Source organism: Rhodotorula graminis, assembly GCF_001329695.1.
Source record: "Rhodotorula graminis WP1 unplaced genomic scaffold RHOBAscaffold_3, whole genome shotgun sequence".
NCBI lineage: Eukaryota > Fungi > Basidiomycota > Microbotryomycetes > Sporidiobolales > Sporidiobolaceae > Rhodotorula > Rhodotorula graminis.
Genome location: NW_017264930.1, coordinates 384,632 through 406,453, shown reverse-complemented (window position 1 = coordinate 406,453; position 21,822 = coordinate 384,632). Strand labels below are relative to the sequence as shown.

The following is a 21,822-nucleotide window of genomic DNA, read 5'->3' as shown; positions in this document are numbered from 1 at the left end:
AGCGCTCTCACTCGCTCTCACCGAATCTGCCGCACAAGGAGGTCGAGCGCGACGTTGCCAGGCGCGGACTGAAGCTCAGAGAAAGCGGTCCGAGCTTTCCGGCGGCCGATTGTGCAACGCTGGAGGAGCCGAAGCCTGAGGGGGCTCGAGAGCAAGTCGAGGACGAGAACGATCCCTGCGCCGCCGACAGACGCTCGCGCTGTCTCGTACGCTCAGGATCTACTCGAACAAGTCTAAAGAGAGAGCTCGCACCCGAACGAGCCAGGAGGAAGAGCTGTTAACCGCCTCGCGAGCCTTGGACTCGAAGGAGGAGAGCAAGAGAGGGTTGGCGGCACCGAGCCCGACGTTGGCCGCAGCGGGCCGACGCAGCATCGCAGCCTGCTGCCGCCAGCGACGAGGGAGAGAGCGCAGCTGATGCGGGCCCGACGCTGGCTAGAGAGCAGCTCTGCACTGCGCGGCGAGCTGTAGCAGAGCGAGGACAGCCCGCGACACGCTTCCGAGAGGGCGCGCCGGACCCGAGAGCCGCGTAGAGCGTCCTCGAGGTCCTTGCGGAAGCGTTGGGAGTCTAATGCAGCTCGCTGCGCCGCCTGGGCGTGCTTGGACCAGCTGTGACGAGCGCGAGAGGCCGCCGCCCGAACCAGCGCGGGTGCTCGAGCGTCTGCAGGCGCAGCACGGGGTCCCGCAGAGCTGAAGACGACAGCGAGGCCCTCATGCGGACCGCAGCTGGTGGTCGCGTCGTCGTCGAGGCGCCAGATGAGGCGGGCGAAGAGGACGAGAGGGCGAGAGCGACGCCGCGTCGAGGGCTGGAGCCGCCAGCCTGGGGCGCCGGCAAGAGAGCCTGTAGCACGGCTGAGAGCTCTGCGCACGCTCAGCGAGGAGCTGGTGAGGACGGTCCGGTCGACGAGCCTCGTCGCGCTCTCCTCCTCGCTCCTCTCCCTCCTTCGTCCCACTCGCCTCGCCCACCGCGCCTCCTGTGCGCCTGGCTGTCGGCTAGCCTTGCTCTTTGTCCTTTCAGCAGCGACATGTACCGCCCTCGCACCGCCTAGCGCCCACCTCGCCAACGCGCCGTCGCGGGAAAATCCTCCTCTCCGCCGACCCTCCTCGATACGGCTCTCTCGGCTTGACTGGTGCGTCCCACTCTCCCTGCTCCTCCCCTACTGCCCCTGCACCCCCTGGAGAGGACGACAAATCAACAAACTGCAAACTCGAGGGTTGCCTGTGTCCACGGACGCAGCTCCCACCTTCATGAGATACCTTGTATCCAACGCTTAACCTGATCCTATAGCGCACGACGGCGGCAGCAGCAGCACCTTGCCTTCACACGTCGAGCTTTGACTGACCTCCTTGCCGTCCTGCAGGTCTTCTTCTTTCCGCTCGACCCGACCGCCATGCGCGTTCGCCCGGTCCGCTCGACCCGACGCGACACGCCGTCCCCTACCTGCTCTTCTTCGACGACACGCGCCAGCACTCGCTCGGTGACGGATACCGGGCTCTGTCGCCGTCGAGGGTCTTCCTCGCGGCCGACGACTCGGTGGCCTCGCCTCGGCCCTTCTCGGATGGAGACGGCGCACCTCGTTCGGGCATGATTAGCCAAATAAGATCAGAACCGCTAATCTCGAGGTCGTCGTCGACGCTTCGTCCTGTCGCCTCGGCATGGGACGGGCGGTTGACGGCGCCTGATGAAGCGCAATCTCAAAACGTGGATGACCCGAACGAGGCGCCGTCTCCTCCCTCTTGTACCCCCTCGAGCCGCAATGCGACCTGTGTCTTCCACGATCCACGTCGCCTCGCGAATCCCACGGTGCGAGCGACCCACGGTCTCGCTCGCCCGGATCTTCTGCTTCCCGGCCGAGCCGTCTCGCGCTATCGCTTGCGGGCTTCCGTGGAGCTCTCCTTCGCCTCTTCCTCGCACTCTACTCGCCCCTGTCGTCGCCATGGTCTCTGCTCCTCGCTCCTTCACGCCGCTGCCGACGCAGCCCAGCTTCATCTCGCTGTCGCCCGAGGAGAAGGAGGTGAGCCCGCGCTCGTCCTCTCGCACGCCGCGGTCCTCCTGATTGACTCTCGCTTCGCCTCCCTGCAGAGTGGCAGATGGTCTCGAGCCAACATGCAGCGCGCTATGGAGATCCTGCACCGCGACGGCCTGCTCGCCATCACGGGCCTCGTCGACCCCGAGCACGTCGTCGCCCTGCGCGACTCGATGCTCGCCACCGCCCAGGTCATCAAGCAGCAGGTCAAGGAGCTCTCGCAGTACAACCACGGCATCAGCAGCAACTTCCTCATGTCGGCGCCGCTCGCCGACCCGGACCTGCGCTTCCAGGACGTCTTCGCAAATCGCTTCGTGCACCAGGTCGTCGAGGGCTATCTCGGGCCGGGCATCAAGCTCAACCTCTTGACCGCGAATTGCGCAATCGCCGGTGCGACGCAGCGGCAGAACGTGCACAAGGACGCGCCCTGGTGAGCCTTCTTTCTCACTCTCGCGCTCTCCCTTTCACAGGGTCCGAGCGGCTTCCTGATCCTCCTCTCGACCACACAGGCTGCACCCGAACTGCCCGGGCATGCTCAACACGAACCTCGCACTCTCAGGTCCGTCCCGCCGTCGTCCTCGAGCCTGTCCTCGAGACTGACTTTCTCGACCTTCCTCCTTCCACCTTACTCTTCCTCTCTCTCCCTCTCTCGCAGACTTTACGCCCGAGAACGGCTCGACCGAGTTCTGGCTCGGCAGCCACAACTGCACGACCGGGCACGACCAGGTGTGGCCGACGCGCGAGTCGGCGACGCCGCTCTGCGACGTCGCGCCCGACACGCTCGAGGAGCGTCGGCGCGTGCGGCCGGGTGCGCAGATCCGGGTCCCGATGGGGACGATCACGCTGCGCGACATGCGGACCTGGTGCGTCGACTCGTTCTCTGTGCGCACGAGCCGCTCGAGCCTGGGTACGATCGCTCACGACGGCCCCTCTCGTCGCTGCAGGCACGCCGGCATGCCCAACTTGACCGACCAGGACCGGATCATGACGGCGGTGGGCTACTCAGCGGCGTGGTGGCCCGAGCCGGAGCAAAGGATGAAGGTGAGCCCTCCCGCTCTCGCTCTTTCTCCTCCTCTCCTCGCCTCTCCCCCTCTCTCCTTCCTTTCCACGCCAACCTCACGCTCGTCGTCGTCGGGTCCGCCCCTGCGTCGACGGTCCCACTGACGCTCTCATGCGCCCCTCAGGCTCCAAGTTCGGCGAGACCGCTCCTCACCGCGACCGACCACGCCCTCGAGTTTATCCCCGACGCCGACTGGCTCGCCATCTCGCAGAACTGGGACCTCGCCGACGAGTCGAGCATCAAGCTGCCGGACGTGCCGGGCCACCGCAAGCGCTCGAGCGCGCCCGAGGGGGAGAAGGAGTGGGTCGCGCTCAACGAGGTCAGGGACGAGGAGAAGTACGTGCGCGAGTAGCTGTGCGAGGTGTCTGTAGCAGTCTGTATTCCACGTCTGTGTCTTTGTGAGCCTCTCGCGCAGCGAGAGCGGCGAAAGCTGTTTCGCAGTGACCTTCTCAAGTCGCTCTCGAAGCGTCGTTCGCTCGGCAAGACCTCAAGGGGCGCTCTCTGTTGCCAGTACAGCTCTTGGCAGCTCTCTCGAGACGTCTGCTAGCTCTCGAGAAGGCGAGGAGGACCGGACAAAGCTCTCTCTCGACGGGCGGCGACGAGGAACGACGATCGGCGACAAGCGGGTTGCAGACTGCTCCTCTCCCCCCTCGCTACGCTCCGACAGGCGTGAGCTCGATCGCGCTACAGGGGACGGGTCGATTCAGTCAGGGCCGAGGTCGAGAGAGAAAGAGAGAGGGAACGAGAGGAGAGCGGGACGCACTTCTTGGTCGCGCCGAGGAGGGCCGTCAGCTGCAGCTTCTCGCTCCCGCCGGTCGACAGCCTGTGCCTGCGTACAGTGGAGGAAGGCCCGTCAGTCCCGGCGTTGCGAAAGGAGGCGGTCCGTGACGACGGAGGAAAAGGAAGGGGAGAGACGACGACGCACTCGACCTGGGCAATCTGGTCGAGGAAGTAGACCCTCGTCGGCGCGCTGAAGTCGACCGTCGTCGCAAAGTCGTACACGCCCTGGATGATGTCCTGCAGGGCGAGGCCCTTTTCCGTCTTGAGCGACGAGATGCCTGAGGGAGCGAGAGCGAGTCAGTCTCGTCGCCGATGGCGCAGCGGTACGAGCGCGCATAGCTCGGTCGTACCGCACGAAAGAGAGACGCAGAGAGACCGAGACGCACGCTGGTAGGCCACCTCGAACGAGTCGTTCATCATGCTGCGCATGATCTCGTCGATGTCGCGCGGCTCGGGGTTGCCCGTGCAGCGGTACACGGCCGTCTCGTCAGTCAGGTCGTATGCGGCGTGGCAGGCCTGTCGAGGGGGAGAGAGGGGTCAATTTGCGTCGCGCTGAGCCAAGAGGGGAGGGACGAGGGCGCACCTGGAGGACGTTGAGCGCGCGCCGCATGTCGCCGCGAGAGAGCTTGAGGAGGGCTTGACGACCGTCCTCCGACAGCATGACCCTGTGGCAGAGAGAGGCGGAGAGAATGAGCCGGCTGTGTCGGGACCGCAGTCGAGATTTCGAGAGAGGTGGACGCACTTCTCCTGCTCGACGACGTGGCTCAGGCGCTTCTCGACCTCCTCCTTGGGCAAAGGCGCGAAGCTGCAGAACTCGAGGCGGGTCAGAGACGGGTCGTTCGCAAGCTAAGGGGGAGGAGGGACGCACCGGAAGCGGGTGCAGCGCGACTGGATGGCCGGGATGATCTTGTTGACGTAGTTGCAGATGATGCAGAAGCGCACGTTCTTGGTGTACTGCTCGATGACTGTCGACGCATTCAGAGGGTAAGAGGAGGGGCAAACGGGCTGAGAGAGAGGGGAGCGAGGACGGACCGCGACGCAGGGCAGACTGGGCGGCCGTCGTCATCATGTCGGCTTCGTCGAGGATGATGAGCTTGAAGCCGAGTCTGTAGGCGCAGAGTGAGGCATGAGTGAGGCGTACTCGAGGGCACGAGAGGGCTGGGACGCACCCTGCCGAGCCCTGCATGCGCGTGCTCGCAAAGTTCTTGATCTGCTCGCGGACGACGTCGATGCCGCGGTCGTCGGACGCGTTGAGCTGCCGATCGAGAGGGTGAGCGGTGAACTTGCGGCGCGAGGGAGGGGAGCGGCGGGGCGCACCTCGAGGCAGTTGTTGCGCATGATGGCCTGGTCGCCGTAGATCTTGCGCGCGACGGCGAGGATGGTCGACGTCTTGCCCGTGCCCGGCGGGCCGTAGAAGAGGAGGTGGGGCACACGGTTCTTGATGATGAACTGGTCGACTGCGCGTGAGCGACAGGGTCAGCGCGTGCGCTCATGCAGGGGATGAGAAGGGACGCAACTGGTTGCGATGATGTCCTTGTGGGCGACGACGTCGTCGAGGGTCGCCGGACGGTACTTCTCGACCCAAGGCAGAGCGTCTGGAGGTGCGAGAGGGGGAAGTCAGGGCGGGCGCGAGTGGGGGAAGATGAGGACGAGGGGGACGTGCCGGTGAGTGCTGCGAGGCCGAGCTCTCCGGCCTTGCCCTTGCCCTTGTCGACCTTTGCGGTGGCGTCGTGCATGACCTGGTCGTCGGCAGACATGGCGAGAGGCGGAGAGAGGGCGCGACTGATGAGGAGAGGGGAGGACGAGGGGAGGGAGCGTGACGAGCTCTGCGGGGGTCGGCGAGCGCGTCAGTGGGCTCTCTGAGAGCAGGCGATGCTCCAGGTGCTCACCTAGTCGAGGTGTGGTCGAGGGTGAGGAGGTGGACCTCGACGCGACTCTGTCGCTCTCGTCGTCGCTCTCGGCTACACCGCCCAGCCCGAGCTTGGCACTGCTGCCATGCAAGCGCTGTACACCTGCAACCCGACCGTGGCCAACAGCGCCGCCCCGCCCATCCCGCTCGCCGGTGCCTGGGCGCGTCGCTTCCCCGCCTCGCCCTCTCGACCGCTCGTCAACCTCGCACAGGGCGTGCCCGGCAGTCCGCCACCGCCAGCCTTCCTCGACAAGCTCGCCGACTATGCCCGCGACCCCGACACGTCAAAGTACGGCCCGCTCGAGGGCGACGACGGCCTTCGCTCGGCACTCGCTCGCGACATCAACCGCGCCTACGGCCACGCAACGCAGCCCGTCACCATGCACGACGTCGTAATCACCGCAGGGTGCAACCTGTGAGCACGCCCCTCTCGCCATTCTCGAGCCCGCGACGCCGCCCGCTGACTCTCGTCCTCTTGCCGACAGCGCCTTCTACTCGACCATGCTCGCCCTCGCCCAGCCCGGCGACGACGTCATCCTCCCAACGCCGTGGTACTTCAACGCCGAGATGTGCCTGCGCCAGCTCGGCATCTCGCTCGTCCCGCTCCCCTGCACGGCCCCCTCGTTCCTCCCCTCGCCCGCCGCGTGCGCCGCCCTCGTCACCCCTCGCACCCGCGCCATCGTCCTCGTGTCGCCCAACAACCCGACCGGCGCCACGTACCCGCCCAAACTCGTGCGCGACTTTGCCGAGCTCGCGAGGCGCCACAAGCTCGCCCTCGTGCTCGACGAGACGTACCGCGACTTTGTCGTCGGCGGCCCGCCGCACGACCTCTTTGCCGACACCGAGTGGCGCGAGTACCTCGTGCACCTGTTCTCGTTCTCCAAGTGCGTCTCTCGGCCCTCTCGCTCGGCGGTTCTCGATCCGCCGACCCTGACCTTGTTCCTCCCCCCTCGCCCACAGGAGCTACGCCATCCCCGGGCACCGCCTCGGCGCCCTCGTCGCCTCGCCCTCGTTCCTCGCCCAGGTCTCCAAGCTCCTCGACTGCCTCCAGATCTGCCCGGCGCGCCCCGCCCAACGCGCCGTCGAGTGGGCCGTCGACGCGACGAGGGAGTGGCGCGAGGCGACAAGGGACGAGCTTGCGAGGCGGCAGGCGCTGTTCAGGGAGCTGCTGGGCGAGGTCGAGGGGTGGGAAGTCGAGACTGGCGGAGCCTACTTTGCCTACGTGCGTCGCTCTCTCTCTCCTCCTCTCCTCTCTCTCGTCGGCCCGACATTCCTCACTCACATCCTCCCTCCCTGACAGGTCAAGCACCCGTTCGCAGGCTCGTCGTCAGAGCTCGTCGCGTCACGCCTCGGCGAGCACGTCGGCGTCGTCGTCCTGCCCGGCACCTTCTTCTCGCCGCCGTTCGCCAACGTCGACGACGACCGGTACATCCGCTTCTGTGCGTCCTCGCTCCCTCCCTCCCTCTCTCTCGATCGAGCGCGCAGGACTGACGGCCCCGGTCTGAGCAGCGATCGCCAACGTCGACGAGCGCACGCTGCGCCTCGTGCCCGACCGCCTGCGCGAGCTCAACGCCCTGTGGCCGTCGCTCTCGTCGTAGGCGGCCGAGGCGTAAAGGACAACACGGCGCTCGAGTACAGGGCACAAAAGGGCTATCTACATCGACTCGCCGTCACCGCCGCCGCCGCCGTCCACCGGTCCTCTCTTCCCTCCCTCGCTCCCCCTCTCCCTCTCTCGAGCGCCTCACGCCCGAACCTGCGCCTCGTCGTACCCGGGCGGCGCCTCGTCAACCCCGACACCCGGCGGCGGCCCGCCCTGCGCCGCGCACCGCTCGTCGCGCTCGAGCTGCTCGGACTCGTCGGCGGCCGTCGCGACGCTCGCGGCGGCGAGGTCGGCGGGCGAGGGAACTGCTCCTGCGCCGGTGTGCGGCGAGGGAGGTGCGGGTGCGGGCGAGGAGGAGGAGGAGGAGAGCGAGGCGGGGGGGGCTGGGGGGGACGAGGTGGACGACGGTGGAGGGGGCTCGTACGCGGCTGGAGGTGCGGTGCAACGAGAGCGCTGTCAGCGAGCTCGTCCTGGATAACGTGGGCGGCGGCAGAGAGAGAGAGAGAGACTAGGGGACGCACGCAGTTGCTCGACCGGGGTGCCCCTCGTCGCCGACGACAGCTCGAGGCGCGCCTTGACCTCCTCGACGGCCGAGTAGAAGTCGGGTGCGCCGCCCTCTTTGAAGTAGAAGCGAACGAGGTGAGGACCCTGTGTGGGAGAGAGCGTCAGTGCGGGGACAGGAGTGGATTGGGGGGAGAGGAAGGGAGGGGGAAGAGGATGGCCGGGGCGCACCTCGAGCCCGCCGTTGCCGTCTCCTTCGAGGCACAGGGCCTCGTAGTAGTTTGCCGAGAACCAGGGCTGGACGAGGCGGCCGTCGACAAAGGCGCGCAGGGGGACCGAGAGCGATTCGAGCGTGGCGGGGCCGCTTGGGGCGGACGAGGTCGAGGGCCGTGGGGGAGGGAGGATGGATGCGCTGCCCGAGGCGATGGTGCTCTGCTGGTCGGCGTGCGAGGTGGTGGCGGTTGAGGTGGCCCCACTCGGGACGAGGTGACGACGAGCCGACGGAGTCGAGGTGGACGAGGGCGGGGCGACGTAGACGACGCGCTTTTGCGAGAGGTACAGAGTGCCGTGCTGGTGCTTGTAGTGGGTGTCGGTGGGCTTTGGCTCGAGGTTGAGCGGGCTGCCTGGCGGGTGCGGGAAGAGCGAGATGGCGACGGTGCCGGGCGACGACGAGAAGAGCCACTTCTCGTGGGGCAAAGGGACGGGCTTGCCCTGCGGGGTGAGCATGGCCCAGTTGAGCGCAGCCATGGCGCGTCGAGAGTAGTTGAGGCGGTGCAGGAGCGGAGGCGAGATGAGGCGGCGCTCGTCCTCATCGCACCTTGTGTCCTCGCTCTTCGTCACGGCCACGAGCACAGCCATGGGTCCGACCAGGCCCACGTACGAGTCAAACTCGGACACGTGCCGCTACACCGTCGACTTTCCTTCGCCCCACGACCACGGCCACCACCTGCGCTCGCTGTGCGCTCACCTCGTCGCCGTCGCGTCGAGCCTCACCGAGGGCTACATCTGGCACAACAAGCAGCCCGGCTTCACCCTCGACACGTCCCCCGTCAACTTTCACCAGCCCGCCACCTCGACCCACCACCACCACCTCGAAGGCTCGACCGATGTCACCGACGCCGTTGACGACGAGTGGCTCGTCGTGTGGATCCTCAAGCACCTCTCGCTCGCCCACACCGACGGCGTCATCTCGGTCGACGACGACGACGGCGAGTTCCTCTTGATCGAGGCCGCCGACTCGCTCCCGGCCTGGGTCACCCCGCAGAACGCCGCCAACCGCGTGTGGATCCACCAGGGCCGCCTCCACCTCGTCCCGCTCGACCACACGTCCCCCGTGCCCTTTGCCGACACCGCCGCCGAGCCCCTCAACCCCTCGTTCGACCCGGACGACGACGCCTTCCTCGACCGCGCTGCCGCCATCCTCCTCGTGCGCGACCCGAACGTCGACACGCTCGCGCCACCAGACGTCGAGGCTGCCGTGTGGGCCCGCATCGACGGGTGCGTCCACCCCTCCTCTCGTCCTTCAGAGCCCAACTGACCCTGGTCGGTCCGCAGGTACCCGGCCAAGATCAAGGAGCACCACCATCGCACGCTCGCCTACCTCCCGACCGACATTGCGCTCGCGCTCGCCGACGACCCGACCCTCATCGCCGAGGCGGTCGGCGCCTTTTACCAACGCGAGCCCGCCACTCTGCGGGTGCGTCGCCTCTTTCTCTCTCGCGCTCTCGACGAGCCTCGACATGACCCACGCTCCCTCCCTACAGGCCGTCAACACCATGTCGCGCTTCCCTCCTGCACCTCCTCTTCCCTCGTCCTCGTCCACCTCTTCTCCACCATCGACCGACGCCATGTCCGACTCGTCGCCTTCCCTCCCGCCGACCGTCCTCGTCCCGACCCTCCTCACGCGCCCGCTCTATTCGCAACTCGTCCTCCAGCGGTTCTACGCGCCCAAGGTGTTTGAGAAAGCCGGGTGGACGAGCGGCACGCTCGGCAAGGACGATGAGAGGCGGCGCAGCGTCGGAGTGAAGATTGTGCGCCTCACCTTTCCCTCTCTCTCTCTCTCGCGCGCGCTCCAAGTGCGCCAACACTGATGCCTCGTCGACTTTAACAGGCCTGCGGCTTCGAGATGCTGTACAAGCAGACGTCGCCGCTCCCTCGCCAATCCGCCTCGTCGTCGGCGGGCTCGGCCGACCTCGACGCGGTCGACACGGCGGCGCCAGCGTACCGCGCGTACCTCGACACGCTGCGCGCGCAGGGCTTCTTTGGCGAGGGCGAGAGCGAGGAGGTCGAGGGGTCGCAGCGTTGGAAGGAGCGCGAGAGAGAGGCGAGGAGGGGGTGGGTCCGTGCGAGGGAGAACCGGTGCGTCCCTCGCTTCTCTCTTCCTCAATCGCGGCCACGACCCTTGGCGAGCAGCATTTGACTGAGTCCATCATGCCCTGTATAGCTCGGAGCGCCCGTTCGCGCAGCGCGTCGACGAGGCCATCTCGCGCGCACGCGCCGCCCTTTCCTCCTCGACGTCCACCTCCACCGCCACCTCCCCTTCCTCGACGAGCACCCCTCTCCCGCTCTCGACCCGCATCGTCCACCCGGCGTCGCTCACGCCGCAAGCCGCGAGCGCGCTCGAGGACGCCGAGGACTGGATGGCGCTCGACGAGCAGGGGCTCGAGGAGATCCTCGCGACCAAAAGCAGTGCGAGGAGCGGAGGAGCGCAGCTCGGGGACAGCGACCTCGAGGACGAGTCGGACGAGGACGAGGACGACGAGGATGAGGCGGGAGTGGGGCGTGGGCAGGGCGACGGCATGGAAGGAGTCGAGGGCGGGTCGAGCTCCGGCGCCGGCGCGGGTGGGCCCAAGAGCGCTCGCGAGCGCGCCGAGGACCGCAAGGCGCGCAAGGTGGCCCGTCGGCTCGAGGACATGGCGGGCAAGGTCGAGGACTTTGTGCACGGCCGAGGTGCGGCGAGCGGGGCTTTGTTCGACGAGTACGCCTCGCTTTCTCTTTTCTCTTCCTCCGTCCTGCCGCTAGTGACAGGCTATTGACTCTCCTCGTCGTGCACCGACAGCGAGCGCGAGCTCGACGACTCGGGCGACTCGGACGCCGACGAGGCCATGCCCGAGCTGAGCGCCGAGGAGCGCGCCGCGCGCATGGAAAAGCTCGTCGCCGCCCTTCCCGCCGAGCAGTGGGGCCAGGCGACGGCGCCCGCTCCCGCCGCCGCTCCCGCCGCCGCCGCCGACTCGTCCGCCTCGGCGAGCGCGCTCGGTCCTCCGCCGCTCCAGCAGCAGCCGGGCCAGCAGCCCGAGCGCGAGCCTCGTGCGCGCAAGCTCGAGAAGGAGGTGTACGAGGGCGCGTCGGACCTGTCGGACGAGTCGGACTCGGAGAACGAGGCCATGCCCGAGGGCGAGGAGGGGCTCGGCGGCGACGAGGTCGACGAGGGCGAGGACGGGCCGAGCGTCGTCGACGAGGACGACCTGCTCGACCTCGGCGAGGAGATGGACGAGTTCCTCAAGTTTGCGACCGAGACGCTCGGCTTGACGCCGGCGCAGTACGAGAAGATCCTGTCGGACCGCAGGGGCCGAGGAGGTGCGCCCTCTCTCTCTCTCTCTCCTCCTCTCGTACGTGTTCATCGTGCGACAGTCCTGACCCTCGTGCTCTTTCCGCAGCGTTCGTGCCCGGGCCCGCCAAGGAGAAGAAGACCAACGTCCTCCCGTCGACCAAGAAGGCCTCGTCCACCACCTCCTCCTCCTCCACTGCTCCCGCCAAGCCCTCTCCCGCCGCCGCCACCGCCGCCGGCAACCCTCCTCCCGCCCGTGAGCCGTTGCGCAACCCCAACTTGACCGATTTTGACGCCCTCATGGAGCAGATGGAGACCGAGTTGGCGCGCTCCAAGGGCGCTCGGCCCGCCACCGCCGCCGCCGCCGCCACCGAGAGCAACGACGACGGTCCGGCGCCGACGGGCAAGTACGCGTCGCGTCAGAGCGGGCGGCGCGAACCTCACCGCGTCGTCGTCGACTCGCTGTCCGACTCGGACGAGGATGACGGCGACGGCGACGACCTGTCGGCCATGGACGCCGAGCTCGCGTCGCTCCTGCAAGGCGTGAGCGGCGACGCGGCCGGGACCGACGCGCCGATGGACTACAACCTCGTCAAGAACTTTCTCGAGTCGTTCCAGAGCCAGGGAGGGTTTGCCGGTCCGGCGGGCACGCTCGCCGGCAGGTTGGGCTTCCCGCTCCCGAGGGACGCGCCGGGCGAGGGCGAGGGCGGCAGCAGGTAGCTGTAGCGCGTGTGCGAGAGAGGGCGCGAGCGGTGCAACGTCGACTTGCGCGCTGCCTTTCGTCGCCTCGTCCCTTTCGCTCGCTCAAGCGCATCTCGCAGAGACTGATCTCGAGAGTGAGAGGGAGAGTGAGAGCGAGAACCTGCTGTACATTGCGCAACGGCAGAGAGCGAGGGGGTATCCAGCAGAGGGAAAGAGCTACAACAAGGTCCCGACGACGACGACGACGACCAAACGACACAGCCTCAGACCGTGCGAGCGCCCGACAAACGAGGCTCACCGCGGCTGCGGCTTGGGCGAGGGCGACATGATGGCGATGGCGGACGAGGCGGCGGCGGCGAGCGGCGCAGCTTGGGGCGTCGGCGTCGACGACATGTTGATCGGGTAGTGGACGGCGCCATTGTACTCCCTCGGGTACGCCGGGTTGCCCGGCGTCGACGACGAGTTGAGGCCGTACAGGACGCCCTGCGAGAGACGCAAGAGGTTGTCAGAAAGGCCGAGAGGGGAGGTTCGAGGGAGGGGGCCGAGCGCACCATGAACTTGGTGTCGATGCTCGACTCGAAGAATTTGTCGCGCATCTTGAAGAACGTTGCGGCCGTCAGCAGGCTGTCCGAGCCCGCCTGGTGTTGCGGGCCTATCCGTGCGACCTGTTGCGGGGCGAGGACCCGGTGAGCTCGATCGGGATGCTGGGACGAGGGACGGGGCGAGGAGAGGAGGGACGCACGCCAAGGTCATCTGCCACCTCCTGCAGGCCGCCCTTGAGCGTCTTGCAGCTCTTCATCAGGTACTGCGGGAGGAGAGGAGGCAGCGGCGAGGTCAGAGACGGACGAGGGCGCGAAAAGGAGGGACGAGGAGAGAGAGAGAACAAGGGCTCACCTTGATGTCCCAGATGCAGGGGAACCAGATGCGCAACAGCTCGAAGAACTCGGTCTCGCTTGGCGGCAGCGGCGAGCACGACACGAGCTTGAGGAGGTACCCAAAATCGTACCCGCTGTGCGACACACCCACGCTTGAGTCAGTGCCCACCCCTGACAACGGGAGACGCGACCGACAGAGGAGACATGTGGACGCACCTGTGGAACGACACCCACTGAACGTCGTCGAGGAGGACGAGGCCCGACGAGATGAGGAGCTCGCCAAAGTGCTCGACGTCGATGCCGTACTCCTCGTGCCGCTTGAAGTTGATGCCCGACTTGGTGAGGAGCTCGATCGACTCGGGCGCGTACATGTCGTCGCTGCGGGCGTGCGTGCGAGAGGGTCAGTGACGGGGCTCGGGACGGAGAGAGAGAGACAGAGAGAGGGTGCGCACTTGATGCTGAACTGGAAGTTGAACTGCCAGGTGCAGACGCCCGGCGCGAGCTCGCCGTTCTCGTCGCACAGGGTGATGCCGAGCTGGATGATGCGCAGCAGGTCGACGTTGCACCGCAGCGTCTGGTAGTGGTAGTCGCTCGACCCGCGGAACGACCCGATCGGGCGAGCGACGACGCCGGGGAACTCGGTGTCCTGCACGACGGGGTGGGGGAGTCAACGCGAGGCTCTTGGGCGAGCACCGCTGCTGCGCCCGCTGAGGCGGGCGGGCGGCGGGCGAGGATGGGGAGGGAGAGAAGAGAGAGAGGGCGCCGGACCATGGCGACGAACGGGTACTTCTCGATGGCCGCTCGAAGATAGGACATCTCCTCGTCGAGGTTGTTGGCCCACACCTCCTTGATACGCTCTGCCATGGCTGACAAGACGAGAGGTCGGGCGGAGTGAGGGGGAGGAGGGGGAAAGTGGATGGGCGGCCTCGCTGAGGGGGTGGCGGGTGGTGCTCGAGCTGCAATGAGGCATAAGGGTCAGTTTCGGCTCCTCAGCACGGTCACCGGTGGGCTGACAGAGGAGGCGTGGGTGGGTGTGAGGGGTCGAGGAGATGAGGGGCGAGGGAGGACGGCGACTGGGCTCTGTGCGAGTGTGCGCGGGCTGGATCCACTCACAGACAGGTGTACGCGCTAGCCTGCTAGCTGTCGAGCTGCCCTGGCGAGTTGTCGAGGTGGCGAGACGACGAGCACCTCGCCAACACGGCGGCACCGAGTCCGACTCTGTCAACCTCTCGCCGTAATGCGCACATTAGCTCGTCGAGTATACGACATGGTCACAGAGCGACTCAGCGACACAGAATCGGCGTGAGAGGCGGTTGATCCCTCGGCTCGCTCGAGGTCTCTCGACGATAGCGGCGCTCACGGTGCGACGCGAATGCGGTCAGTCTAACTTGCACGCCGACCTCTACTGTATCTCCTCCTCTACTCCCGCCTGCCCTGCGGCGCCGCCGGGACTGGGGACGAGTCCGGCCCGCGCCCGAGCACCTCGACGACGGCACGTTTAAACGCCTTCCACGGCGTGTCCTTCTTGTCCTCGGCCTGCTCGCCGCCCATCATGTCGGCCGTGAGCGGGTTGATGTCGCCCGGGTCCGACAGGACGATGCCGCCGGACGAGGCCGACCCGAGGCCGGCGTCGAGTCGCCGCTGGAGCTCGCCGGCGATTTTGGGCGCGCACGACGAGATGGCGGCGTCGAGCTCGGCGCGGAGGGTGAGGAGTGGTCGGCGAACCTGTGTGAGGGGAGGCGAGGTCAGTCGAGGGCGCAGAAGGGACGCAAGGTGGACGAGCCGCGAGAGAGAAGGGAGCTCACATGGTACGGCGCGATGACGTTGTACTTGCGGATCGTCTCGTTGAGGGCGCGCACCGACGCCTCGTGGTACCCTCGCTCCTTGGCCTCCCAGTGCGGGTCGGTCCAGCCGTCGAGAATCTCGCGCACGACGGCGCGCGTCAGGCCCTCGCTCGCGCGGATGCGGACGGCGCGGCGGGTCCACGTGTCGCTCAGGTCGCGGCGGAACTGGTCAAGGGCGCCCTCGAGCTCTGTTGAACGAGGGGACAAAGGTCAGTCGTCTGACGAGGCGGCACGACGAGAGAGAGAGAGGCTCGAGGACGCACCCTTCTGCATCTCGATCCAGGGCGGCGCCGCCTCCTGCTCCTTGAGGATGCGGTTCATCAGGAACTCGGTGCGCGAGATGAACGGGTTGCTCTCGGCGGCGTCCTTGGGCATGGGCTTGCCGCGACCTGCTCGCGAGGGGGACGAGCGTCGGTCAGGCTCAGGGCTGACAGGCAGGGAGGGAGAGTGGGGGCGCACCTTTGACGTTGTTGAAGACGCCGTCTCGCCGCGCCTGCTTGATCTTCTCCTCGATGAAGCCCTCGAAGACACGCATGTTGCCCGACTCGCCCTCGCCGCCGACCTCGCCGTACTCGTGCACGGGCACCTCGACACCTCGCGCACCGACCGGCCCGCCGTCGCCGCCGGCCCTGCCGCCACGCCCGGGCCGCACGCCGCCGCGATAGTCGAGCGTGCGCTCGTATGCGCTCGCGAGGCGCTCCTGCTTGAGGGCCGACGGGCGCGACGACAGGGTGGCGTCCTTGCGGGCCGTCGCGAGGAGCGCCTTCTTGGCCGAGATGCTGGGTCCGCCGAGTGGCGGACCCGACGTGCGGTAGCCGGGCAGGGGCTGGTAGTGGTCGGGCGGCTTGAAGCTGATGTCCCACGGGTTGACCGTCGTCGAGCGGAGCGTGCTGCCGTTGGACGAGGCTGACGGCGCGTCGGCGGCGTCGGCGGCGGTCGAGGGCGACGACGAGGTGTCGAAGGCTTGAGCGGGTAGAGGTGCGGGCTTCGGGATCGGCTTCTGGTAGCCCTGCGAGAGCGGTAAAGAAGGCTGGGTCAGCTCGCTGGCGACGAGGGCGAGGGGGACCACCCAGACGGGACCGAGGCAAGGGAGAGGGTGCGCACCTTGATGCGAAGAGGTTTGTACTGGTCCTCGAGGATGCGCTTGAGCATGCGCTCTCGCGGCTCGTCGCCAGTCCAGGCGTCCGGGTCGGGGACGATGCGCTCCTTGGGCTTGCCGGCGAGGGCGGCGGCAGCCTCCTCCTCGGCGGCCTGCGCCGCGATGAAGGCTGCGGCCGAGCGCTGTCGGCCCTTGTCGGCGGAAGAGTCGGGGCGAGAGTCGGGAGGTGGGGCGGCCGCCGGGGTCGAGGTGCGAGAAGTGGCGCGAGTGGTGGTCGTCGACAGCGCTCGATAGGTGCGGCGAGCGGCCGCCGCGCCGTGTAGAGCTCGTGGCGACATATTGTGCGCCTCGATCAGGCGCAGGGGTCGAGCGAGAACGAGGTGGAGGTGTGGCGAGATGGCGAAGGGCGGCGGGCGAGGCGAGACGTCGACGCGGTGCTCGCTCGGCTGCGGCGGTGCACTGGTTGGTCGAGCGACTTGTGGGTGGGTGGCCGGGCGATCAGGCGGGCTCGAGGGTGCTGTGAGGACGAGAGTGAGCGCGAGCCGGAGCGAGGAGGCGGTGCGCAGCTCAAGTCTCGCCTCGCACGTCTCGAGCGAGGCTGAGGTCTGGCGCAGCAGTGTACGAAGCTATAACGAGTGGCTCAAACCACACGAATGTCCACCAAGCGAGCTGTACGGTGCGCTGTGCTGCTCGCCACAAGTCGGCGCGTCTTCGACGCGCCAACGCGCTCGCTCTCCTCCGACACTCTCGCTCGTCAGCTACGCCAAAGCCACCATGGCCGCTCTAGCCGAGCTCAACCGCCCGCCACCCTTCCACCGCCCCCCGCCGCCGGGCTCCAAGCGCTCCGCCTTCGCCTCGGCTCCTCCTCCGCCCGACGACAACGACGACGACGACTGGGCCGCACTCGAAGCCGCCGCCGAGGCCGACGCTGCAGAGCGCGCAGCCCATCTGCTGGACGACGAGGGCGAGGACGTCGACATGGACGTCCTGCGCGAAATCGAGGCCCAGGAGCGCGAGGCCAGCCGCGACGCGGGCGCCATCTCGCTCGCCAAGGGCGCTACCGGCGTCCGGTCGTCCTCCACCACCACGTCAACCGCACCTGTCGGCGACCGCAAGGGCAAGAGCCGCATGCTCCTCGAGGAGGACGAAGACTTCGGCGCGTTTGGCGAGGACGGCGGCGTGGGCGACGACTTCTCGAGCCGACGTGCGTCCCCTGTTCCCTCTCAGTCTCTTGTCGGTTCATGACTGACGACGACGAACGAGCAGCACAAGCACCCCGGCCAGCAGCGCTCGCCAACGCCGCCACGCACCTGCACGACTACACCTCGCGGTTCGGCTCCGTCTCGGCCCTCAACCTGTCGACCGTCCCGCCGGGCTACATCGAGGCGGCACCCGTCCAGGCGACGACGCTCGACGGCAAGAAGATCGTGTTCAAGCGGCGCAAGAAGCTCGAGAGCTGGCAGGCGACGGGCGCGACCCAGGTGCGCCCCCTCTCGCTCTCCCTACCTCGCGAACGCTCTGCCGCACGAGTGGCACACGCTTACACCCTGCGTCCTCGGTCCTACGTGTGCGCAGAAGCAGGAGTCGGCGGCCCTCGAGCAGCTCGCGGCCAGCATGCTCGCCGAGCCCTACGTCGACATCCTGCGCAGCATCGAGCAGGATGCCGTCATCGCCAAGAAGCAGCAGCAAGCCGACGCGTACGTCCTGCTCTCTCTCTCTTCCTGTCGACCTCGCGACGATGCGCCCGTCCTGCCGCAGGCTCTCGGGTCGCAAAGCTCGAGAGCGCGCACTGACCCTCGCCATCTTGACTCTTCCCGCAGGGCCAACCCGATCATCAACACTCGTGCAGCAGCAGTCGTCGAGACCGAGCTGTGGACCGATCGGTACCGGCCCAAGCGTTTCGTCGACTTGCTCGGTGACGAGGTGCGCTCAGACCTTCCCTCTTCCTCCTCCCCCTTCTTCGCTTCGCGACCTCCACGCCTCGAGCCTTTAGGCCGCCGTCGCGCAAGTCTCGACATTGACTCTTTTCCTCGCTCTTACAGCGCGTCCACCGCACCGCCCTGCTCTGGCTCAAGGAGTGGGACCTGTGCGTCTTCAAGGGCACGAGCAAGGCGAACGCCGCCGCCGAGCTCAAGCGCGACCGGCGCAACAAGCGCGCGAGGGAGGGCGAGAAGGGCGGGTTCGGCGGCGGTGCTGGGGCAGCCGGCGGCGGCGGCGAGGGGTTCGAGGAGGCCGTGCGTCGAGACGGTCCTGCTCGCGCCCTCTCTCCCACGTACTGACTCGTCTCTCTCGACGCGTAGGCACCCGATCCTTATGGTCGTCCTCAAGAGAAGGTACCGCGTCGTCCACCTTGTCGACGCGCTCCCTGTCTTCCCGCCGAAACTGACTCGCCTTTCCCTCCTCCCTCTCTCTCTCGGCCTCCCTCCCCTCACAGGTCCTCCTCCTCTCGGGCCCTCCAGATATAAGGCTTTTAAAGCTTTTAAGGTTTCACCGCCAAGCTGGGTACCAGGTCCTCGAGATTAACGCGTCGGACGAGCGCACGGGCGGCATCGTCGAGCACCGCATCCGCAACGCGCTCGACTCGCAGGCGCTCACTGTGGGCGTGCCCGAGGGCAAGGGCAAGGGGCGCGAGAGGGAGAGGGAGGATGGCAGGACGAGGCCGACGTGCGTCATCATCGACGAGGTCGACGGCGCGGCGGCGGGAGGAGACTCGGTGCGTCCTCTGCCCTCTGCCTCTCTCCTCGCCTTCCTCCCTGGCGCCTCGTCAGGCGAGCGCTCGTCGTGTAGCCGGGGACTGACGCTCTCCTCGTCGCGCAGAGCTTCGTCAAGATGCTCGTCAAGCTCGTCACCGATGGCAGCTCTCTCAAGCGCTCGAGTGCGTCCTCGCCGTTCCCCGACTCTTCCCCTCGACCGGCCATAAGGTACTGACTCACGGCCGGTACCGTCGACCCGCAGAGAAGGGCAAGAGCAAGCATCAGCGCCCGCTGCTTCGACCGATCATCTGCATCTGCAACGACCTGTGCGTCCCTCGTCCCCTTTTCCTGTGACTCGGCCGCCCTGCCTTAGCCCTGACCTTTCGTACTGCAGCTACGCGCCGACTTTGCGTCCTCTGCGGCCTCTCGCCAAGATCTTCCGCTTCTCGCCGCCGACAACGGCCATGCTCACCAAGCGCCTGCGCACTATCTGCGACTCGGAGGAGCTCTCGACCGAGAGCAAGCACCTATCGTTACTCGTCGACACGGCCGAGGGCGACTTGCGCAGCTGCCTCAACACTCTGCAGGCGCGTCTGCCCTTCTCGTCATCCCCCTCTCCCTCGGCGTCCGGTCCCTGACGGCCTCGTCCTCTTCCTGCTCGTCCACAGTTCATCAAGCGCAACGGCTCGGTCGTCGACGAGGCCGCCATCCGCAACTCGTCGCTCGGCAAGAAGGACACGGGCACGTCGGCGAGCCAGGTCCTCGACCGGCTCTTCAAGAAGCCGCAGCGCAAGCGTGGACTGCAGGCCGGCTCCGGCATCGGCTCGGACGAGCGCTACATGACGCGCATCGTCACCGACGTCCAGACGAGCGGCGAGTACGAGAAGATCGCCCAGGGTCCGTCCTCTCTTCCTCCTCCTCGACCGGTCCATCCTCGCCCAGTCGGTCGTAGCCGCTCACTAAGCCTTCTATCGTCCCGCAGGCTGCTTCGAGAACTACCTGTCGGCGACTGGCGTCAACAACGAGGCGTTCCCGCGCATCAGCGACGCGCTCGACTGGATCCACCTGTACGACCGCATCGACAGCCGGCTGCGCGCCGAGCGCGAGTACGAGCTGCTCGCCTACGTGCCCTTCTCGTTCGTCGCGTGGTACCCGCTGTTCAGCAGCCAGACGCCCAAGCACGTCGAGCTGCCCAAGACCGACTACGAGGTGCGTCCTCGTCCTTCCGTCCTTTCTCTCTCTCCCTTCCTGACTCTGACTCTCCTGTCAATTCCAGATGTACCTGCAACGTACTGCGCACCAGGAGGTCGCCGAGGCGTTCACGCAGAACATGCCGCACCACCTCAAGACGCTCTTCACGGGGACCAACGTCGTCGCCGAGCTCCTTCCGCTCCTCAATCGCATCGTCGCGCCCGACCTCAAGCCTGTGCGTCCGGCTTCCTCTTCTTCCATTCTCTCGTCCCGCCTGTCTCGCAGCCGGCGCGTCAAGCTCTCGTCGAGCCGAGACTCACCCCCCTTGTCCCCCTCCTAGGTCAACAGCCAGGTCGTCAAGAACGACGAGCGCGCCCGCCTGTTGCGCCTCGTCAACACGATGATCACGACCAAGCTCGCGTTCGTCATGGACAAGAGCGAGGACGGCCAGCTCTCGTTCAAGCTCGACCCGTACGTCCCTCGCGGTTTCTCGAGCGCCATCGTTGCCGCCCATCCTGACCTCTTCCCTCCTTTCCTTCCTCCTTATCTCGAGCAGGCCCATCGACGTGTTTGTGCACTACGAGGGCAAGCGGCCGACCGACATCGCGCCTGGCCGTTTCGCCGTGCGCCAAATGATCAACCGCGAGGTGCGCTCGAGCCCTCTCTCTCCCTCATGCGCCTTCCCCTCGTTCTCGCTTGACCCTGCGCGCCTTCACAGATCGACCAGGAGCTCCTGCGTCGCGGCGACGGCAGCAAGGCGGGCACCAAGAGCGCGACCGAGATCCTCGACGCCTACAAAGCGTCCGTCTCGCCCTCTCTCCTGTCCCCTCGCCCGCCACGGTCCCTGACTCTCGATCTCGCTCTCGCATACAGGGATCCCGCAAAGGCTGCTGTGGCGCCTGGGTCGACCAAGCAGGCCGTCGACTTCTTCGGGCGCGCCATCCTCGCGAGCGCCGCCGTCTTCGAGAATACCGGTGCGTCAAGCCGCCCTCTCTCTTTTCCTCCCTCTCGCCGCACCGAGACTTACTCGACACTCTCGCAGTGCATGCCGACGGTACCTCTCTCGCCCCGCCGCAGCCCAAGCGCGTCCGCCAAGCCCACTACCGCTTCCACGAGGGCTTCTCGAATGCCGTCCGTGTCACGAAGCGCCTGTCCGATTTTCTTGCCTAGCTCTCGTTGTAGATCCTCCTCGTTGTTGTGCCTGTAACTTGGGTCCTTCGAGACGTTTCATGAGCGAGCGCGAGCGAGCGAGAGGTGCGAGAAGTGCTTTCTTCGCGACTGCCGGGCCGCCACGACGTCCTTTCGGCTCGAGAAAGCAGCCACGTGCGCAGCACACTCAGCTCGAGATGCTGGGCAATGCAAGCTGGCATAAGTCGAGCGACAGCGGCGAGGAGAGCGAGCAGAAGGCGAAACAAGTGCGTGTGGCGTGCGTTTACAAAGTTGACCTTTCCTTTGTCGAACCGCCTCTGTGGCTCTTCTCGGCCGAGTCATCTTTGTGCACGGGCACGCGAGGTAGTCAGTGAGGTTAACAACCGAGACGCTTCCTATTGCTTATTGCAAACTAAAATCCACAACCGTGCGTCGAGCTTAGTCTCGTTCGCCAATCTCTTGCTATGATGCCATTCCTTCGAGGATCGCTTTTTGCCAGTCACTGCCGCCGCGCTCTTCTCTTTTGCCGACTCGCGTAGACGAGCCCTGTCGTCGACTCGGTAGCCTGACCGTTGAGCGAAGGACCTGTTCCGAGCGGCGTCGGGCCGCTCCTCCTCCTCAGAGAGCTCTCGAGGCTGCTCTCGCTGCTCTCTATGGAAGCGCAAGAGGGACAGATAGGTGCAGAGCGAGTGATGCTACAAAAGACAAGAGAGAAGACCGAGGACGAGACAGACGACGAGGCGACGACGATCCAGCGCGCGCATTCTAGGCGAGGAGCCCGTGCCGCCTGCACAGCTCGCGCAGCTGCGCGTTCTCCTCCTCGACGCGCATCTTGCCCTCGAGGTCGG

At 66.9% G+C, this 21,822-nt stretch overlaps 7 protein-coding genes across 7 annotated transcripts; 3 read left to right on the top strand and 4 right to left on the bottom strand.

Annotated features, from left to right (window-relative positions):
* Nucleotides 1-1,934: 1,934 nt before the first annotated feature.
* Nucleotides 1,935-3,466, top strand: RHOBADRAFT_51818 (uncharacterized protein; the record flags this gene model as incomplete). Its single annotated transcript, XM_018416032.1, has 6 exons — nt 1,935-2,012; nt 2,081-2,454; nt 2,534-2,583; nt 2,680-2,887; nt 2,969-3,065; nt 3,209-3,466. 6 exons carry the CDS (start codon nt 1,935-1,937, stop codon nt 3,434-3,436), a joined length of 1,035 nt encoding a protein of 344 aa, XP_018272879.1. The 3' UTR covers nt 3,437-3,466.
* Nucleotides 3,467-3,695: 229 nt separating this feature from the next.
* Nucleotides 3,696-6,210, bottom strand: RHOBADRAFT_48087 (uncharacterized protein; the record flags this gene model as incomplete). Its single annotated transcript, XM_018415092.1, has 12 exons — nt 3,696-3,768; nt 3,848-3,913; nt 4,010-4,142; nt 4,251-4,380; nt 4,448-4,529; nt 4,607-4,669; nt 4,733-4,829; nt 4,897-4,970; nt 5,034-5,119; nt 5,182-5,321; nt 5,382-5,459; nt 6,174-6,210. The coding sequence occupies 12 exons, from the start codon at nt 6,208-6,210 to the stop codon at nt 3,738-3,740; spliced, it is 1,017 nt and encodes a 338-aa protein (XP_018272878.1). The 3' UTR covers nt 3,696-3,737.
* Nucleotides 6,211-7,514: 1,304 nt separating this feature from the next.
* RHOBADRAFT_42038 (uncharacterized protein) lies at nt 7,515-8,621 on the bottom strand (the record flags this gene model as incomplete). The annotated part of the gene is made up of 3 exons (XM_018413996.1): nt 7,515-7,801; nt 7,895-8,021; nt 8,106-8,621. The coding sequence occupies 3 exons, from the start codon at nt 8,619-8,621 to the stop codon at nt 7,515-7,517; spliced, it is 930 nt and encodes a 309-aa protein (XP_018272877.1).
* A 109-nt stretch (nt 8,622-8,730) lies between these two features.
* Nucleotides 8,731-12,141, top strand: RHOBADRAFT_51814 (uncharacterized protein; the record flags this gene model as incomplete). Its single annotated transcript, XM_018416031.1, has 7 exons — nt 8,731-9,371; nt 9,429-9,570; nt 9,638-9,904; nt 9,985-10,232; nt 10,318-10,851; nt 10,933-11,450; nt 11,531-12,141. The coding sequence occupies 7 exons, from the start codon at nt 8,731-8,733 to the stop codon at nt 12,139-12,141; spliced, it is 2,961 nt and encodes a 986-aa protein (XP_018272876.1).
* Nucleotides 12,142-12,272: 131 nt separating this feature from the next.
* Nucleotides 12,273-13,862, bottom strand: RHOBADRAFT_34265 (uncharacterized protein; the record flags this gene model as incomplete). Its single annotated transcript, XM_018413184.1, has 7 exons — nt 12,273-12,606; nt 12,675-12,788; nt 12,866-12,928; nt 13,018-13,132; nt 13,215-13,376; nt 13,451-13,644; nt 13,767-13,862. 7 exons carry the CDS (start codon nt 13,860-13,862, stop codon nt 12,418-12,420), a joined length of 933 nt encoding a protein of 310 aa, XP_018272875.1. The 3' UTR covers nt 12,273-12,417.
* A 499-nt stretch (nt 13,863-14,361) lies between these two features.
* On the bottom strand, nt 14,362-16,279 carry RHOBADRAFT_51812 (uncharacterized protein; the record flags this gene model as incomplete). Its single annotated transcript, XM_018416030.1, has 5 exons — nt 14,362-14,723; nt 14,804-15,030; nt 15,106-15,231; nt 15,302-15,851; nt 15,947-16,279. 5 exons carry the CDS (start codon nt 16,277-16,279, stop codon nt 14,418-14,420), a joined length of 1,542 nt encoding a protein of 513 aa, XP_018272874.1. The 3' UTR covers nt 14,362-14,417.
* Nucleotides 16,280-16,715: 436 nt separating this feature from the next.
* RHOBADRAFT_51811 (uncharacterized protein) lies at nt 16,716-20,995 on the top strand (the record flags this gene model as incomplete). The annotated part of the gene is made up of 18 exons (XM_018416029.1): nt 16,716-17,145; nt 17,208-17,422; nt 17,517-17,638; nt 17,762-17,864; nt 17,984-18,175; nt 18,242-18,274; nt 18,376-18,654; nt 18,759-18,816; nt 18,897-18,960; nt 19,029-19,221; nt 19,303-19,531; nt 19,617-19,843; nt 19,911-20,060; nt 20,166-20,296; nt 20,382-20,472; nt 20,544-20,626; nt 20,699-20,799; nt 20,868-20,995. 18 exons carry the CDS (start codon nt 16,716-16,718, stop codon nt 20,993-20,995), a joined length of 2,829 nt encoding a protein of 942 aa, XP_018272873.1.
* Nucleotides 20,996-21,822: the final 827 nt, after the last annotated feature.